This window comes from Pseudophryne corroboree, chromosome 3 (assembly GCF_028390025.1).
Source record: "Pseudophryne corroboree isolate aPseCor3 chromosome 3, aPseCor3.hap2, whole genome shotgun sequence".
Lineage (NCBI taxonomy): Eukaryota > Metazoa > Chordata > Amphibia > Anura > Myobatrachidae > Pseudophryne > Pseudophryne corroboree.
Genome location: NC_086446.1, coordinates 708075753 through 708096271, shown reverse-complemented (window position 1 = coordinate 708096271; position 20519 = coordinate 708075753). Strand labels below are relative to the sequence as shown.

The following is a 20519-nucleotide window of genomic DNA, read 5'->3' as shown; positions in this document are numbered from 1 at the left end:
GTGCAGACACGGCCTGTCCTCCCTTCCCCCGTAGTCCGAGGAACCTTCCCCAGCCGCCAGCTCTTCACGTGTGCTCCCTCCTCCCGACCCGCTCCTGCTGCCCCTCCTGCAGCTGCTTCTTCCATTCTCCAACCGGAGCAGGCTCCTTGCCCGCATCACCCCTCCAGCCCCGGGACCACTTGCTGATGTCACCCGGGCCGGTGGTTCATGCTCCACTCTCTGCTGGGGTTTTTAGTTCTGGCAGTGGAAATCCCCCCCGCCCCCGCCGTGTGCTGTGCAGCAGGTGTTGGTTACTACTGGGGTCTTACGTTGGCCCCTTGTTTTTTTTTCTACAACCATTGGGGGTATATTTATTGGCAACCTCTTATACTGCTCCTGCAGATCATGCCTTCCTGCTGGTTTCCTCCCTTCTGATTCGTCTTCTTTTTTTTCTGTTTTTGTTTCTCCCCCTGTATTTCCACCTGTTCCTTTCCCCTTCTGTTCCCTTTCTGTCTGGTTGCTTTCAACCTATTCCCAATCTTTTCCTGTTTTTTCCCCCCTGCCCAATCCTGGTCATCTCAGTTTTCCTTGCACCCATCTGCTCTCTTCTCATGTGGCTGTTTGACTGCTCCCCTCCCTTCCTCCCTCCCTTTCCTAAACCCCTTGCAGTCCCTGCCCTGCCTCCGCCTGCCCCTCTCCTGGGCTCAGGGTCTTCCTGCTACTGAGCCTGCTGATGTGCTGCCATCTATGTTTCTCCGCTCGGTCTCGCCTAGCACTCCCATGCTGTAGTCCGGTGGTGATGGCGGTTTCCTTTGTTTGTGCTGTGGAGATCCTACTCCATATGAAGTTGTCATTGTTCCTGCTGCTGCTGTGTCTGTGCCAGATGGTGAGGTGGTTCCAGGGTCGTCTGGTGGTGAGTATGCAAGGGTAACTGATGACTGCTTTGTTTATTGGATTAAATCACCTATCTTGTTCATTATTCTAATGTACTGTTTTATGACCCTTTTTTTACCCTACCTTGGAAGTTTTCATGCTTTCCGGGGTGCCCTCTGTAATTTATAAATTGCCACATTTACCACTGAAATACTCTTCAGAAAGTAAGACTTATTTATTTATTTCTTGTTTGGTTTGGACTGCATTTTATTTTACAGTACCTGATGGTCTAAGTATTATATGGCAGTCACTGATATTCTCTGTATTATGTGGTGGTCATTGACACTCTCTGTATTATATGGTGCTCACTGATGCTGTCTGTATTATATGGTGGTCACTGAGATGTTCTTGGCATTATAACGGTCATTGCAATGCTCTTTGTATTATATGGTGGTCACTATGATGTTCTCTGTATTATATGGCATCCTTTGTGATGCTCTCTGTATTATATGGCAGTCACTGCGATGTTCTCTGCATTATATTGCGGTCACTGCAATGCTCTCTGCATTATATGGCAGTCACTGCGATGCTCTGTATTATATGACAGTTACTGTAATGCTCGCTGTATTATATAGCAGTCCTTGTGATGCTCCCTGCATTTTATGACAGTCACTGCAATTCTCTCTGTATTATATGGCAGTCACTGCGATGTTCTCTGCATTATATTGCGGTCACTGCAATGTTCTCTGTATTATATTGCGGTCGCTGCGATGCGCTCTGTATTATATGGCAGTCACCGCGATGCTCTGTATTATATGCCAGTCACTGCAATGCTCTCTGTCACATATGGTGGTGACTGTGATGCTCTCTATTATATGGCATGCACTGTAATGGTCTCTGTGTTATACGGTGAGCACTGCAATGTGCTGGGTGATGTAGTGCAGCACAGGCAGTGATACTTACATTTGAATTTCGAGACAGTGGAATTTGCATGATCCATATAAAAGTGAAGATACCCTCAGAATAAATGCAGCAGGCATTGTCACCTCAACGTAACATACTGTACTAAAATCAGATTTTGTCTTACTCATCATACTATTGAAGTCGGATCTGCTCCACTGTATGCCTAATTAAATGTAAGCCTCTGACTTCAGGGCTCAAGTACCCTCCAGCCATTGACAGCCAGCATAACGGTCCCCTGCAGAGTGACGGCGATCCTAGGCTGTTTTCTTTCCATCTCACTGTTTACAACCATTGCTCTGCTGGATACCTGCATAGTAAATAGACCCATAAGTAACCAGACCCTCTATTCTTGATTAAAAACACACATGGATCTAATGACATATAATACAGTTTAGGCACTGTTTATATGTATCTAGCTAAACACTGGTAATATAAATAATCCAACAGTGGGGTGCCATACATCCAGAACATAGCGGGATATAAGATCAGGTCTAGAATCAGGCTGATCTAGTAATGGAAGATAACAACAGTAGTGGGTCCCTTCTTACATATCCATACAAAAGTAACACTCAGGAAGTATACATAACATAGGGGGTCATTCCGAGTTGTTCGCTCGTTGCCGATTTTCGCTATGCTGCGATTTGTTGCAAATTGTGTATACGCAAGGCACGCAGGGCGCATGCGCTTAGTTATTTAACACAAAACTTAGCAGTTTTAATGTGGCTTCTGCAGCGCATTTCAGTCGCACTGCTGTTCGGTAAATGATTGACAGGAAATGGGCGTTTCTGGGCGGCAACTCAGCGTTTTCCCGGCGTTTGCAAAAAAATGCAGGCGTGTCAGGGAAAAACGCAGGAGTGGCTGGAGAAACGGGGGAGTGGCTGGCCGAACGCAGGGCGTGTTTGTGACGTCAAACCAGGAACTAAACGGACTGAGGTGATCGCAATCTAGGAGTAGGTCTGGAGCTACTCAGAAACTGCAAAGAATTATTTAGTAGCAGTTTTGCTAATTTTTCGTTCACAATTCTGCTAAGCTAAGATACACTCCCAGAGGGCGGCGGCCTAGCGTGTGCAATGCTGCTAAAAGCAGCTAGCGAGCGAACAACTCGGAATGAGGGCCATAATGCTGTAGCAATGTACAAAAACTTGTTATAAGCAATAAAATATGTACAGTATATGCACTATGTGAAATAGATAAGCCCTTGATCTTGCTATGGAAATATTGTGATGGTATTTTAACTTATGTAACATCAGGTATTCCGATGCCGCTCATAATCAGTTGTGTTATACCTTCACTATAGATATCAAGCTTTTGTAAGCCTTCTTGGTTATGGGACATCTTCTATCCCATCTGGAATCTGCGTGGTGGTTCCCCTCAATATACTGTATTTTTATGATGCAATAAAATGACAAGAAAGTCATAGGGGTAAATTTACTAAGATGGGAGTTCTATTTAAGATGGAATGTTGCCCATAGCAACCAATCAGATTCCAGGTATTATCTTCTAGAAGGTGCTAGATAAATGAGATATACAATCTGATTGGTTGCTATGGGCAACACCCCATCTTAAATAGAACTCCCATCTTAGTAAATTTACCCCACAGTGTGTTATCCCCAGTATCATAAACAACATGGAAAGTAAAACGTGTGGATCTTCGGAATTAATTGATGTTAGGATTGGGTGATATCTGTACTGAAAAGCTTTTCAATTAATAGGATACCAGAGTTTATTCAGAAACTAGCTGGGCTGTCAATCAGCATCAGCTTTATTGATGGCCTGTTCTTCCATTCAAATGAACAGATCCATGTTTCCCCAGATCATGGCTCCAAAACCATTTCTCAGGAGGAATTTTGATAAGAGTCAAAAGGGCAGTACTCAATAGTGATAAACTTTTATTAAACGGAATAAAAACACACGCATTGGATGGAATGCCATTTGATGAAATATTATAATAAGTATGCACATATCAGATAATCGCTTACTGTTCAGGAGTTAAATATCTTGGGATACACCTGGACCTACCCAGGGGGATTTCCCTTTGTTAATTTTCATCACATTATACTATTGATAGAAGTGACGAATGGAGGGAGATTGAGCAGATTGAAGAAAGGCACTAGCTATGCCTCAATTGTGCTAGTAACAACCCATGGCACAGGCCACACATCCTTTGCAGACCACTCTCCCACAGCACTGGTCACGCCCCTACACCAGTGGTCACACCCTCTGCGGTGGCACACAATAGGCCCTTCATAAATTTCAGCTCCAGGCCTATGTAGACCTTAATCTGGCGCTGATCATGCCACACGGTAGTAGTATTCCATACACACATTATGCCACACATTAGGGCACAAATACACATTATGCAACATTTGGACCCTTCATCAGACAAACGTTATCACTGTGCATCTTGACATTATGATGACCCTGCGTTGCGGGATCCAATCAACAAGCTGCTCCTGCTCCCACACTGGCAGCATCCAGCTCCAGTGTTTGAAGGGACACAGAGAGAGGGTGTGACAGCAGGGACCCAGAGTGAGAGAGAGAGTGTGGCACCAGAGATCCAGACACAGAGAGAGTAGCAGCAGGGACCCAAATACAGAGAGAGTGGCAGCAGGTACCAAGACACAAAAAGTGCTAGCAGGAACATAGAGACAGAAAGAGAGACAGCACTGACGTAGAAAGAGAGATAGACAGCAGAGACATAGGGACAGAGAGTGGCAGCAGGGACTGAGGCACTAGGAACGTAGGGACAGAGAGAGGTAGCAGGGACATAGGAATAGAGAGAAACAGCAGGGACATAGGGACATAGAGAAGCACCAGGGATGTAGGGACACAGAGGCAGCAGGGACATAGGGACAGAGAGAGAGAGGCAGCAAGGACATAGGAACAGAGAGAGAGGCAGCAGGGTCATAGGGACAGAGAGAGGCAGCAGCGACGTAAGAACAGAGATAAAGAGGAAGCAGGAACGTAGAGACAGAGATAGAGCGGCAGCAGGGACAGAGAGAAAGAGGGAGCAGGGATGTAGGGACAGAGGGAGCAGGGACATAGTGACAGAAAGAGAGGGACGTAGGGACAGAAAGAGAGGCAGCAGGGATGTATGGACAGAGAGAGGCAGCACGGATGTATGGACAGAGAGGCAGCAGGGACATATGGACAGAGAGAGAGGCAGCAGGGACCTAGGGACAGAGAAAGAGATGCAGCAGGGATGTATGGACAGAGAGAAGCCGCAGGGAAGTATGGACAGAAGCAGCAGGGATGTAGGGACACAGAGGCAGCAGTGACATACAGTAGGGACAAATGCAGGAGGAACATACAGTTGGGACAGAGGGAGAGAGAGGCAGCTATTAGTGATGACAGTGGATGAGGGGTGAGAGGCTGTGAGTGATAAGGGGGGTAGCGGGTGTGGGGTGACAGGCTCTGATTGGGGTCAATGGGAGTGGGGCGACAGGCTGTGACCGAGAAGGGGGTGTAGTGGGTTCGGGGTGACAGGATGTAAGTGGGGGTAGTGGATATGGGGTGACAGGCTGTGCATGGGGTTAGTGGGAGTGTCATGACAGGCTATGGGATGACCAGGAACAGAGCAGAGGACATGGGTGGAAGAGGAAGAGCAGAGAAAAAATACATTAAAAAAGCCAGAGAAAAAAATATACTCACCTGAAATCTAAGGCTTCTGTGACTGGATTGCTCTCCTCCGCCAGGGACAGGCAGCTGTCAGCAGTCGCCAGACTGTGTGGTGACCTCCATTCTGTGGGTATGCAGCTCCACCAAAGTTCTTCTTCCCCTGACACAGCTTGGCACGTGGGTGATGTCATCACAAGGGGCGGATTTAATTCAATAAAAGACATTGGGAGGAAGAGCTGCTCGCCCCACCCTACTTACGTCTTTGGTGGGGACAGAGAGAGAGACAGGGACAGACTGAGAGAGGCAGTGGGGACAGAGAGAGACAGCAGGGTCAGAGAGAGATAGCAGGGATATAGAGTGGCAGACAGAGACAGCAGGGACACAGAGCGAGAGAGACAGCAGGGACACAGAGCAAGAGAGACAGCAGGGACACAGAGCGAGAGAGACAGCTGGACACAGAGTGAGAGAGACAGCAGGGACGGAGAGAGAAAGCAGGGACCAAGAGAGAGAGAGAAAGAGAGCAGGGTCAGAGAAAGACAGCAGGGACAGAGAGAAAGAGAGCAGAGTCAGAGACAGTAGGGACAGAGAGAGCAGGGTGAGAGAGAGAGAGAGAGCAGGGTCAGAGACAGTAGGGACAGAGAGTGAGGGCAGGGTCAGAGAGAGAGAGAGAGCAGGGTCAGAGACAGTAGGGACACAGAGAGAGGGCAGGGTCAGAGAGAGACAGTAGGTACAATGTAACATTGCAGTAATGGGCCCTACACACATACCGATCCACCGCCGAGCTGCCCGACGGCGGATACGGCCGACTCGGGGGCAGGGAGAGTTGATGGGGGGAGTGAAGTTTCTTCACTCCCCCAGTCACCCGGCTCCATAGCACTGCATGCTAATATGGACAATCTCGTCCATATTGGCCTGTATGCATAAGCGACGGGGCACCAACGATTAATGAGCACGGGGCCGTGCTTCGTTAATCGTTGGTGCCTCCACACTGCACGATATGAATTAGTTCTCAATTATTAATGAACGAGAACGTTCATATCGTGCATTTAATCTGCCAGTGTGTAGGGACCTTAAGGAATTACGGTTCCGCTCTGCTGAAGTCTCCCAGTCAGTGCAGCCATGCATGGGGGGTGCCGTGGAGGAGCGGGAGTTGGAACCTGCGGCAGCTTACATTCGCAGCAGTGTGAGGAGGTGGAGCCATAAGTGAGGAGAGAAAAGGGCAGTGTGCTTTGTGGTGTGACACGGCGGCTGCTGCTTCTCCACTTCAAATCAGCAGATGTCACTCCTGTAGGACTGCTGCCTTCCCTCTCTCCCGCCGGGACCTGTGGCGGCACAAACTGCTGATATGGCAGAAATTTTAAAAAAAAAAAGATACACACACATGGAGCAGAGCCTCCAGGATGTGGACATCCCACCCACCCGTGATGCTCTATGGGCTACTTCCCCATCCCGGCCCTTACATACTCCTATTGGCCCGGCAATGACATCGGGTGTGGCTACCCAGTTCCACACTCCCGACTACCCCTACAGATCGGAGGCAGAGCAGTGGGAGGCTGGTAGAGATCTTCATTCAGTAAACACCCTTGAAAGACGCTGCACTGTCAGACCTGTCATGGCACCCGGCGCAAGCACCCTGCTCGCCCCGCCCTAGATACACCTCTGGTTGTCTGTCCCTATTATTCACTTGTCCCTCCCTCTCCTCCCAATCAGATCTCCATTTATTTACCCAGACAGATCTCTATGTAGCATGTCAGTCTACAAAAAATGTCCTGCAAGCTGCAGTGCCAGTGATACATGGAGATCTGTCTGCTTGGAGCAATCAGGACAGACTCAATGCCCCATTTTTCAAGTCCTGGCTGCTTCTTCCCTCCCTGTAGACAGGCCAGCGTCACATCACAGTGGTGGCTCAGGAGCACAGAGCAGAACGAGGTCAGAGTAGACTTATACTACTCACCTCTCCTGCTGAACACCGTCGCCGCACTGTCTCTTTCCTTTCCCCTGAGGTCTGTGCCAATGACGTTCGGCGCGCGGATCTGCTCTTCCTGTCAGCTGGGGTGGTGGGGGCCGAGCCTGTTCTCCCATCGGCTGACGGCCGCAGCCCCCATACACTGTGTAAGCCGGATCACCAGGGTGTGATCGGGGAGGAGCCTGCTCTCCTAGCGGCCACGTCATACTGATTACTGAGCGCAGTATCAGTGGGTGAAGCACGGGGGGGTGGGGCCACGTAAGACAGTCGGCCCCGCACACCAATTGGCCCACCGGTATTCTCCCCGGTAAAGTCATTGGCCAATCCGGGCCTGTCCTTAAGGGATACTGGGCGCCCGCCTCAGTGCGTTGACTTGTCTGCAGGTTTTCCTTTTGTAAAAGTTTACCTGTTCAGCTGTTGCTGTTGTTGTTACTAGCTGTTTCTGGTCAGTTATGTTGTGGTGTGCTGGTGTAAATCTCACCACTCGTTATTGTTCTGTTCCTACTCTCAAGTATGTCCATTCTACTTCGGGCACAGTTTTACCAAGACTGGCTGTGGGAGGGGGCATAGAGGGGAGGAGCCAGCACACCCGGTTGAAGAAATTTAAAGTGCACCGGCTCCTTTGGACCCCATCTATACCCATCGTAGTAAGACCCCAGTATCGCTTATGGACTACGAGAAAAATATTTACCGGTAGGTAATTAAAATCCTATTTTTTGCTCACTGCACGATACATTTTACTCCTAGATAGTCAAAATATTTTTGAGGTGTTCTTTAAACATTACACCAGAGTCCGAACCAGTGTTGTAACTAGAAATTTTGCTTCCCCAAGCCAAAAAAGTTTCTGTCGCTCCCCCATTGTAATTTGAAAAGGAAATAAAATAAAATCCTGATTCATGCCCCTTACATTATTTGTAATTTTTCCTCCTTATAGTAATGCCCCTTACACATTATGCACCACACGGTAATGCCCATTACACATTATGCGACACACCATAATGCCCCTTCTGACATTAAGAGTCCCATACACCTTATTATGCCTCACACAATAGTGTCCATTACCACCATGTAAGTTCTTCACACTGGGGACACAATAACACTTTTCCTTTTCTCTTGAGCTGCTGCGGTTACAAGATGGACTTGGCCTGGTTGCTGGGGCCGCTGTAGATGCTCAACCAGCCTCTCTCCACACACACCAACAGCACCATGCCACACTGGAGATGGAGAGAGACTGACTCGCTCCTCACTGTCTGCTCATTGTGTGTGTGTGACTGAGGGGGACATTTACTAAGCAGTGATAAGAGCGGAGAAGTGAGCCAGTGGAGAAGTTTCCCCATCAACCAATCAGCAGCTCTGTATAATTTTATAGCATGCAAATTATAGATGTTACTTCAGTGCTGATTGGTTGCCATGGGCACTTCTCCGCTCTTATCACTGCTTAGTAAATGTACCCCTGAGTCACATGTTACACACACACAAACAGGTATGGAGCTCCACGACCGGCTACTGCGTATTAAACACAGACTGACTGAGAAAGTCAGTCTGTGTTTAGCACTCATTCACCAAGCACGGTAATTTCATCATGGGGCAAAGTGGCGGGAATCGCGGGACCGCAGCCAAAGCAGCTCAGCCTGACACCCTCCGTCTATCCTCTCGGTCTTCATGCCAGTGTGCCACATGGCGTACCCACTCTCCCAAACACACACACACACACCAGAGGCAGAGCTCCACCCTCACCTCATTCTAATTTGGCAGCCACTCATGCTGACGCCTGCTATAAGATGAAAAAGTGTCAGTCACTGTTCTGTCAGGCTTGTCACTGTGTTAGTGTCCATCAATCTCCGGCACCCCCATGCCACGGCGGGGTCTGTAGTTAAGCCACTGGTCTGAGCCGTTTAGTGTCAACAGCTGGGAAAAATAATTCACATACTTCCAGAGGTTAATATGTTGCACTGGAAAATACTTAAGGGGCATATTTACTATACATTGATTTGTCAAATCATTGGCAACATTGATTGATGGATTTAAAGCAGAAACATAAAAAAATGCTAAAACAGATTGGTTTATCATCTATTTCTGTTGAAGTTCTAGAAGTATCAGTCAAAGCCATCAGTGATCAAAGGCTTTGACAAGTCACTGACGATAAAATAAATATCCCCTAGATTCTAACAAACTGTCTTACTTTATTGGGCAACTTAAGGATGCTTAGGTCTAATATTCAGTCCCAGCTTCATTAGATTCTTTGATGTCCTTATCCAGGGACAGACTGGGGCTGTGAAGCAGCCCTGGCATGTTACTGTGCGCACCCACCACAGTGGGGGCATGGTCATGGCTCACAGGTGTGTGTCACGAGTCTGGGGTGGCCTGGCCTCGCGGCCCGATCTGAGTGTATACCAACAGAGGGGGTGACGGAGGGAGGGTGGGTAGCCAAGCAGAGAGCCATTAGGCTGTGCTGCTTGGCCAGCCCCTCTCTCTGTGTGTGGTCAGACTAGCCCATCCGGCCATGGGCCCTTCTGGCATTTGTCAGAAGTGCCAGATGGCAAGTCCGGCCTTGCACTTACAGTAATTTACACAAAATATGTTTAAAGAAAGAAGACAAGAGAAAGATTTTTTGCCACAATTTACTCATTCTTCTTCTCGGAAATAGTGAAAATCTCTGAACCCATGAAGATAGCAGTTTCTCAGCTTCTGAGGAAATGACAAGATGACTTTTGGATTGATTGTATTTGGTGGTAGAAAATGACACACAGTCGTGCCCCAATAAGTTTGGTAGTGGGTACACTTAGATAAGGTGAGATAAGGTGATCTAGGTGTATATATGCATAGAAGTAAAACATCCTTCCAATTAATTTTGCTGCATAGTTCTCTATGTATGAGGAGTATTTTGTACTGAACGATGTAGCAAGTCCTGACAAGAGGACCAGTGCACACTAAATATAGTAGTTCTGTTTTAAAACATTAATACTGCAGGGCGGAGTATGAAATCACCGGAATTGCAGGCACCCAGTGACAACATGCCTTACAACTGAAAGTTCCCCTGGAGCGCTGTATAAAATGATCCCTAGATTAAGTAGAATTTTGAACACCGAAAAAGATTTGCTCAGTGTCTCCAACGCACACAAAGAAAAGTACAGTTCAGTGCTCTACACAGCTCTCTAAAAGAAAAAAAATGACAATCAGCGATAATTACAATGAGCAACATCACTATGCCACTGCAGTTGTCAGTCACCTGTCTCCATAGCTCTTTTGGCATAGTGGTATCACCGATGGTTACCATGCCCGTGAGCTAGGGTTAAATTCCCACAAAGTATTGCACCAGTATTGCACCTGACGGAGACTTACTGTAGGGACCAATTCAACGTTGATTGCAAAACATGTACAGAGAGAGTTAGATTTGGGTGGGTTATATTGTTTCTGTGCTGGGTAAATACTGGCTGCTTTATTTTTACACTGCAGTTTAGATTTCAGTTTGAACACACCCCACCCAAATCTAACTCTCTCTGCACATGTTACATCTTCCCCACCTGCAATGCACATGGTATTGCCCATTAGAGGAAATGATTTATTTTGCAACCAATTTTGAATTAGGCCCTTAATTCATTACACTGTGACTAAATACACCACGCTGCGACAAGGCGCAGGCAAACGTAATGCGACTAGTTTTTCGCACTAGGGATGTGGCCAGCACCTCAGAGGTTTGGCTAACTATTAGAGTGTGCATGATCCGGGCCCCTTTATAAATATACAGCATACTGTATATAGTAAATACTGCTAGTGCATGCATGAAAATATTCCATATTAATAGCAGGAATGCACTGTAGAAAATACAACAAAGTCCTGTGCAGTATAATGTAACATATGTATGATGTAGTGATGAGCGGGTTCGGTTCCTCGGGATCTGAACCCGCCCATACTTCACCCTTTTTTGCACGGTTCCAAGCAGACTCGGATCCTCCCGCCTTGCTCGGTTAACCCGAGCGCGCCCGAACGTCATCATCCCGCGGTCGGATTCTCGCGAGATTCGTATTCTATATAAGGAGCCGTGCGTCGCCGCCATTTTTCACTCGTGCATTGGAGATGATCATGAGAGGACGTGGCTGGCGTCCTCTCAGTTTCTATGTTCAGTGTGTGTGCAAATATCTGTGCTCAGTGTGCTGCAAATATCTGTGCTCAGTGTGCTGCAAATATCTACGTTCTCTGCCTGAAAAACGCTCTATATCTGTGCTCAGTGTGCTGCAAATATCTGTGCTCAGTGTGCTAATTGCTTTATTGTGGGGACTGGGGACCAGCAGTATTATATAGTAGGAGGACAGTGCAAAGTTTTGCTGACCAGTGACCACCACTATTATACGTTCTCTGCCTGAAAAACGCTCCATATCTGTGCTGCATTGTAGTATATAGTAGGACAGTGTATAATTTTGCTGACCACCAGTATATAATATATAGCAGTACGGTACAGTAGTCCACTGCTCTACCTACCTCTGTGTCGTCAAGTATACTGTCCATCCATACCTGTGGTGCATTTAAGTATTGCACAGTATATATATAGTAGGAGGGCAGTGCATCATTTTGCTGACCACCAATATATAATATATAGCAGTACGGTACAGTAGGCCACTGCTCTACCTACCTCTGTGTCGTCAAGTATACTATCCATCCATACCTGTGGTGCATTTAAGTTTTGCACAATATATATATAGTAGGAGGACAGTGCATAATTTTGCTGACCACCAGTATATAATATATAGCAGTACGGTACAGTAGTCCACTGCTCTACCTACCTCTGTGTCGTCAAGTATACTATCCATCCATACCTGTGGTGCATTTCAGTTGTGCGCAGTATATATAGAAGTAGGCCATTGCTATTGATATATTACTGGCATATAATTCCACACATTAAAAAATGGAGAACAAAAATGTGGAGGGTAAAATAGGGAAAGATCAAGATCCACTTCCACCTCATGCTGAAGCTGCTGCCACTAGTCATGGCCGAGACGATGAATTGCCATCAACGTCTTCTACCAAGGCCGATGCCCAATGTCATAGTAGAGAGCATGTAAAATCCAAAAAAATAAAGCTCAGTAAAATGACCGAAAAATCTAAATCAAAATCGTCTGAGAAGCGTAAACTTGCCAATGTGCCATTTACGACACGGAGTGGCAAGGAACGGCTGAGGGCCTGGCCTATGTTCATGGCTAGTGGTTCAGCTTCACATGAGGATGGAAGCACTCATGCTTCTGCTAGATAACTTAAAAGAGTTAAGATGGCAAAAGCACAGCAAAGAACTGTGCGTTCTTCTAAATCACAAATCCCCAAGGAGAGTCCAATTGTGTCAGTTGCGATGCCTGACCTTCCCAACACTGGACGGGAAGAGGTGGCGCCTTCCACCATTTGCACGCCCCCTGCAAGTGCTGGAAGGAGCACCCGCAGTCCAGTTCCTGATAGTCAAATTGAAGATGTCACTGTTGAAGTACACCAGGATGAGGATATGGGTGTTGCTGGCGCTGAGGAGGAAATTGACACGGAGGATTCTGATGGTGAGGTGGTTTGTTTAAGTCAGGCACCCGGGGAGACACCTGTTGTCCGTGGGATGAATATGGCCATTGACATGCCTGGTCAAAGTACAAAAAAAAATCACCTCTTCGGTGTGGAATTATTTCAACAGAAATGCGGACAACTGGTGTCAAGCCGTGTGTTGCCTTTGTCACGCTGTAATAAGTAGGGGTAAGGACGTTAGCCACCTAGGAAAATCCTCCCTTATACGTCACCTAGAGCGCATTCATCAGAAGTCATTGACAAGTTCAAAAATTTTGGGTGACAGCGGAAGCAGTCCACTGACAACTAACTCCCTTCCTCTTGTAACGAAGTTCCTGCAAACCACACCACCAACTCCCTCAGTGTCAATTTCCTCCTTACACAGGAAAGCCAATAGTCCTGCAGGCCATGTCACTGTCAAGTCTGACGAGTCCTCTCCTGCCTTGGATTCCTCCGATGCATCCTTGAGTGTAACGCCTACTGCTGCTGGCGCTGCTGTTGTTGCTGCTGGGAGTCGATCGTCATCCCAGAGGGGAAGTCGGAAGACCACTTGTACTACGTCCAGTAAGCAATTGACTGTCCAACAGTCCTTTGCGAGGAAGATGAAATATCACAGCAGTCATGCTGCTGCAAAGCGGATAACTCAGGCCTTGGCAGCCTGGGTGGTGAGAAACGTGTTTCCGGTATCCACCGTTAATTCACAGGGAACTAGAGAATTGATTGAGGTACTGTGTCCCCGGTACCAAATACCATCTAGGTTCCATTTCTCTAGGCAGGCGATACCGAAAATGTACACAGACGTCAGAAAAAGAGTCACCAGTGTCCTAAAAAATGCAGTTGTACCCAATGTCCACTTAACCACGGACATGTGGACAAGTGGAGCAGGGCAGACTCGGGACTATATGACTGTGACAGCCCACTGGGTAGATGTATTGCTGGAGGCAGCAAGAACAGCAGCGGCGGCACCAGTAGCAGCATCTCGCAAACGCCAACTCGTTCCTAGGCAGGCTACGCTTTGTATCACCGCTTTCCAGAAGAGGCACACAGCTGACAACCTCTTACGGAAACTGAGGAACATCATCGCAGAATGGCTTAACCCAATTGGACTCTTCAGGGGATTTGTGACATCGGACAACACCACCAATATTTTGCGTGCATTACATGTGGGCAAATTCCAGCACGTCGCATGTTTTGCACATATATTGAATTTAGTGGTGCAGAATTATTAAAAAAATGACAGGGGCGTGCAAGAGATGCTGTCGGTGGCCCGAAGAATTGCGGGCCACTTTCGGCATTCAACCACCGCGTGCTGAAGACTGGAGCACCAGCAAACACTCCTGAACCTGCCTTGCCATCATCTGAAGCAAGAGGTGGTAACGAGGTGGAATTCAACCCTCTATATGCTTCAGAGGATGGAGGAGCAGCAAAAGGCCAAAAGGCCATTCAAGCCTATACATCTGCCTACAATATAGGCAAAGGAGGGGGAATGCACCTGACTCAAGCGCAGTGGAGAATGATTTCAACGTTGTGCAAGGTTCTACCACAAAATCAGAGATCTGTGTTTATAACCGCAGCGCTTTAACACAAAATTATAGTTGTGCAAGGTTCTGCAACCCTTTGAACTTGCCACACGTGAAGTCAGTTCAGACACTTCCAGCCTGAGTCAGGTCATTCCCCTCATCAAGCTTTTGCAGAAGAAGCTGGAGACATTGAAGGAGGAGCTAAAACAGAGCGATTCCGCTAGGCATGTGGGACTTGTGGATGGAGCTCTTAATTCGCTTAACCAGGATTCACGGGTGGTCAATCTGTTGAAATCAGAGCACTACATTTTGGCCACCATGCTCGATTCTAGATTTAAAACCTACGTTGTATCTCTCTTTCCGGCAGACACAAGTCTGCAGAGGTTCAAAGACCTGCTGGTGAGAAAATTGTCAAGTCAAGCGGAACGTGACCCGTCAACAGCTCCTCCTTCACATTCTCCCGCAACTGGGGCTGCGAGGAAAAGGATAAGAATTCCGAGCCCACCCGCTGGCGGTGATGCAGGGCAGTCTGGAGCGAGTGCTGACATCTGGTCCGGACTGAAGGACCTGGCAACGATTACTGATATGTCGTCTACTGTCACTGCATACGATTCTGTCACCATTGAAAGAATGGTGGAGGATTATATGAGTAACCGAATCCAAGTAGGCATGTCAGACAGTCCGTACGTATACTGACAGAAAAAAGGCAATTTGGAGGCCCTTGCACAAACTGTCTTTATTTTACCTAAGTTGCCCCCCCTCCAGTGTGTACTCCGAAAGAGTGTTTAGTGCAGCCGCTCACCTTGTCAGCAATCGGCGTACGAGGTTACTTCCAGAAAATGTGGAGAAGATGATGTTCATCAAAATGAATTATAATCAATTCCTCCGTGGAGACATTCACCAGCAATTGCCTCCAGAAAGTACACAGGGACTTGAGATGGTGGATTCCAGTGGGGACGAATTAATAATCTTTGAGGAGGGGGATGTACACAGTGAAAGGGGTGAGGAATCGGACGATGAGGAGGAGGTGGACATCTTGCCTCTGTAGAGCCAGTTTGTGCAAGGAGAGATTGATTGCTTCTTTTTTGGTGGGGGCCCAAACCAACCAGTCATTTCAGTCACAGTTGTGTGGCAGAACCTGTCGCTGAAATGATGGGTTTGTTAAAGTGTGCATGTCCTGTTTATACAACAGGACAATTCCATCTTGCACCTCTTTTTTCTTTCATTTTTCTTTGCATCATGTGCTGTTTGGGGACGTGCTATCCTGTCTGACACTGCAGTGCCACTCCTAGATGGGCCAGGTGTTTGTGTCGGCCACTTGTGTCGCTTAGCTTAGCCATCCAGCGACCTTGGTGCACCTCTTTTTTTTCTTTGCATCATGTGCTGTTTGGGGACTATTTTTTAAATCTGCCATCCTGTCTGACACTGCAGTGCCACTCCTAGATGGGCCAGGTGTTGGTGTCGGCCACTTGGGTCGCTTAGCTTAGTCACACAGCTACCTCATTGCGCCTCTTTTTTTCTTTGCATCATGTGCTGTTTGGGTACTATTTTTTTGAAGTGCCATCCTGTCTGACACTGCAGTGCCACTCCTAGATGGGCCTGGTGTTTGTGTCGGACACTTGGGTCGCTAGCTTAGTCATCCAGCGACCTTGGTGCAAATTTTAGGACTAAAAATAATATTGTGAGGTGTGACGTGTTCAGAATAGACTGGAAATGAGTGTAAATTATGGTTATTGAGGTTAATAATACTATGGGATCAAAATGACCCCCAAATTCTATGATTTAAGCTGTTTTTGAGGGTTTTTTGTAAAAAAAAACACCCGAATCCAAAACACACCCGAATCCGACAAAAACATTTCAGGGAGGTTTTGCCAAAACGCGTCCGAATCCAAAACACGGCCGCGGAACCGAATCCAAAACCAAAACCCGATAAATTTCCGGTGCACATCACTAGTATGATGTATAATTTAAGTACACAGTCTGGATTCTAATACCTAGAGTCAGAGGCGGATTGGCCATAGGGTTTACAGGGAAGATTCCCGGTGGGCCGACGCACCCATGGGGCCTGTTTAGTTTGAGGACATGTGGTCCTTTTTATAGACATTATGAATAAGATGCTAAATAATTTGCATATGTGAAAATTACTTTGCCACTTAGCCTGTGATTGCAGATGATCTAGTGTATGCTCTGTCTGCCTGCTTGGCTGACATATAAGACTGAGTGAATAGTGATTGGGATACGGTTGGTGTAATAAGCAAGAAAATATATCTTTCTAAAGAATGATATAGTTTCCTTAATTCTGAAGGTTTATCATATAATGTGCTCATAAAATTTAATTTTATTTCTATTTAACTTCCTCCTTGATGCTGGACATGCCCACTATCTGGAAAGTATTGGGGGGAGGGTGCTGCTGCCATGGCTAGACCTAACACCTCTGGTGCTGCCCATGTGGGGCCACTATTAAAATTTTTTCCAGGGCCGCTTTTTGTTCCCAATCCGCCCCTGCCTAGACTAGCAGGGCGGCCCTGGTGGGCCAGTCCAACTCCAGTCTTGTCCTTTTTCAACATTAACGCTACTACTGCGGCTTTTCATATGTGCCTTTAGGTGCATTTACTGTAACTCAATTAGGCGAGTACTTGTTTATACCCATTCTCAGTTTAAAATGCCCCCACTGTGTGTGTATATATATATATATATATATATATATATATATATATCCACATCCAAATTTTTAGAGAAGAAAATTCCTCCTCCATTGAATCCCTGGGTATGCATTTCCTGGGTTGACCAGTGGCTGCCAAAAATATATAATGTAATACGTTTAAAAAAGGGAACATTTATTATACACACAGAAATATACCGGTAGTTAAGCGTACATAAAAAGTGTGCACAGATTTTTAGTCACTGCTTAACAAGCTTATCTGATCAAAGATAAAAGGCTCACAAATCGCCGAGCAGGAGAAACAGTGCCTCAACGCATTTCGTCCTTCAACAATTCAGTAGGACTTTTTTTAAACGTATTACACTATATATTTTATTATTTATTATTGGGTCACTGATGTGCATTTGGAGTCCTGTGGACCATATGAGTAGTGGACGGTTCCATGATCTACTATCATAGTGCGCTGTTAGCCCATATAGGTTTATCCTAGGGCTTCCTATCTGGTACGTGTGGTAATATACACTATCGCTGAAACTAAATTGTTTGGGTTGATGCTCTATTAGGCGCCTTTGCCTTCCTTTTTGTTATATATATATATATATATATATATATGGTACATAAGTACACAGCACGTTATCTACTCTGAGACATTTATAGATATAATTTGCCTATACAGACAGCAATGGGGTTGAGTCTAATTTCTTTTCTTTATTTGCAGCACTACATGGGTCATTCCCTATAAGGATCCATGTAGATTCTGATGTTTTCCCTTTGGTACATATCTTTGTTTTCACTATATTGCCCAAAGGAGAGACTATTGCAGGGAGAGCAATATACAGAGTTTCAAGTTGTTCCAAGAACAAGGTGAGTAAATTAGACATACAGTATGCGGAATTCTACCGGGAGTGAGGTTTTTGCCGCAAAGAAACCTTGTGGACCTCACAACCAATTATAGATTACCGTGGGTATGTGCGCTCCCTATACCAGCGGTATCCAATTTTTAAAAAATGCGTGAAGAGTTTTCAGCTTTGAAAACCCTGCAGTGCGAGAAAGTAGAATGATACTTACCGGTCTGGTATTCTTTGGTTGTCTCCATGACTCCCGGTCATCTCCCCTCCATCTTTCCACTGGGGAGATGGCTGCTGGGAGGCGAGGGGGATGCCACCCGGGGAGGTGGCTGCTGGGAAATGTAGTTCTCCGTGCTTCTGCCTCCAGGGGGGATACACACACATGGGGGTGTCACAAACTGATTCTTGCACACGCTCACACTCACGCACACCACAGCTGCAGAAGATCGGATCTCAATGCCGGACGTAGAAGACACTGCTTCGGAAGGTGAGTAATTAAGGACTAATTAAGCTAATTGGAAACTTCAAATTGCTTATTTTTCATTGGTGGGTCCACACGGGTGCCAGAGCAAGTCCCACAGATTTTTCCTAAAAATCATGAGTTTAGTAAAAATCAGACTTGCTCTGGGGGGGGGGGGGGGGAGGGGTGCATGACAAAAGATGCAGTGATTATTATTATTATAGAAATCACTGTCTCATGTTATCTCCTTTAATTGAATAGGAATAACTTAATTTAAGATTTTAAAAACTCTGCTTTCAATTGAAAATGCCCCATAGACAACATCACACTTCTTCATAAAGGTGATAAAATCACATGGAAAAAGAAAATGTTTAAAGTAAAAGACATTCAGGGTTTATTTATCATATGGTAATACCCCTAAATATAGGTACAGGACATCTCATTGTTTAATGAGCCACTATATACTGTATGTACTATATAGTAATTATAAAAGAAGACACTCAAAAGACACTTCGAGATAAAACTTATCTTATGGAAGAAACATTTTGGCCAAGGATAGTTTCAGAAACACCTATCCTAATTATGTCATTGTTAATGAGAAGTATTGGCATTACTGCTTTTTCTTGCTGAAAATTAGCACTGGATACCTTTGACGTCTCCTTTTCGGGAGAAGCCTGTAGATGAGACACTGCTAGGGGTGGGGCCGGGTTTCTGCAAATTTGCATCATTTAGCCATGCCTCCTCCGTATGCAATTCCATGTATAATCTCTTCATGTGAGAGATCTGGCCACTCTTCCATAGGTACGAGGGACTGCCTGAAAAAATAAGATTTTACTTACCGGTAAATCTATTTCTCGTAGTCCATAGTGGATGCTGGGGACTCCGTAAGGACCATGGGGATAGACGGGCTCCGCAGGAGACATGGGCACATTAAGAAAGAATTTAGTTCCTGGTGTGCACTGGCTCCTCCCTCTATGCCCCTCCTCCAGACCTCAGTTAGAGAAACTGTGCCCAGAAGAGCTGACAGTACAAGGAAAGGATTTTGGTAATCCAGGGCAAGATACATACCAGCCACACCAATCACACCGTATAACACGTGATAACAACCCAGTTAACAGTATGATAATTAACAGAGCATCAGGTCATGCCCGATGCAACAATAACGTAACCCTTATTGAAGCAATAACTATATACAAGCATTGCTGAAGAAGTCCGCACTTGGGACAGGCGCCCAGCATCCACTACGGACTACGAGAAATAGATTTACCGTTAAGTAAAATCTTATTTTCTCTAACGTCCTAGTGGATGCTGGGGACTCCGTAAGGACCATGGGGATTATACCAAAGCTTCCAAACGGGCGGGAGAGTGCGGATGACTCTGCAGCTCCGATTGAGCAAACAAGAGGTCCTCCTCAGCCAGGGTATCAAACTTGTAGAACTTCGCAAAAGTGTTTGAACCCGACCAAGTAGCCGCTCGGCATAGCTGTAATGCCGAGACGCCTCGGGCAGCCGCCCAAGAAGAACCCACCTTCCTAGTGGAATGGGCCTTAACCGATTTTGGTAACGGCAATCCAGCCGTAGAATGAGCCTGCTGAATCGTGTTACAGATCCAGCGAGCAATAGTTTGCTTTGAAGCAGGAGCACCAATCTTGTTGGATGCAGACAGGACAAACAGCGACTCTGTTTTCCTGACCCTGGCCATTCTGGCCACATAAATTTTCAAAGCCTTGACCACATCAAGTAACTCGGAATCCTCCAAGTCACGTGTAGCCACAGGCACCACAATAGGTTGGTTCATATGAAAAGATGACACCACTTTTGGCAGAAATTGTGGACGGGTCCGCAATTCCGCTCTATCCATATGGAAAACCAGATAGGGGCTTTTATGTGACAAAGCCGCTAATTCTGACACACGCCTAGCTGAAGCCAAGGCTAATAACATGACCACCTTCCACGTGAGATATTTTAACTCCACCGTTTTAAGTGGTTCACACCAGTGTGACTTTAGGAAACTTAACACCACGTTAAGATCCCAGGGTGCCACCGGAGGCACAAAAGAAGGCTGAATATGTAGAACTCCTTTTACAAATGTCTGA

At 46.4% G+C, this 20519-nt stretch overlaps 1 protein-coding gene across 1 annotated transcript in view; it reads left to right on the top strand.

Annotated features, from left to right (window-relative positions):
* Positions 1–20519, top strand: part of LOC135056663 (alpha-2-macroglobulin-like) — a 516386-nt gene that overhangs the window by 165791 nt on the left and 330076 nt on the right. The window contains exon 14 of the mRNA XM_063962107.1: positions 17835–17980. Within this exon, the coding sequence (XP_063818177.1) occupies positions 17835–17980 (146 nt within the window). The remainder of the gene's footprint in view (positions 1–17834; positions 17981–20519) is intronic.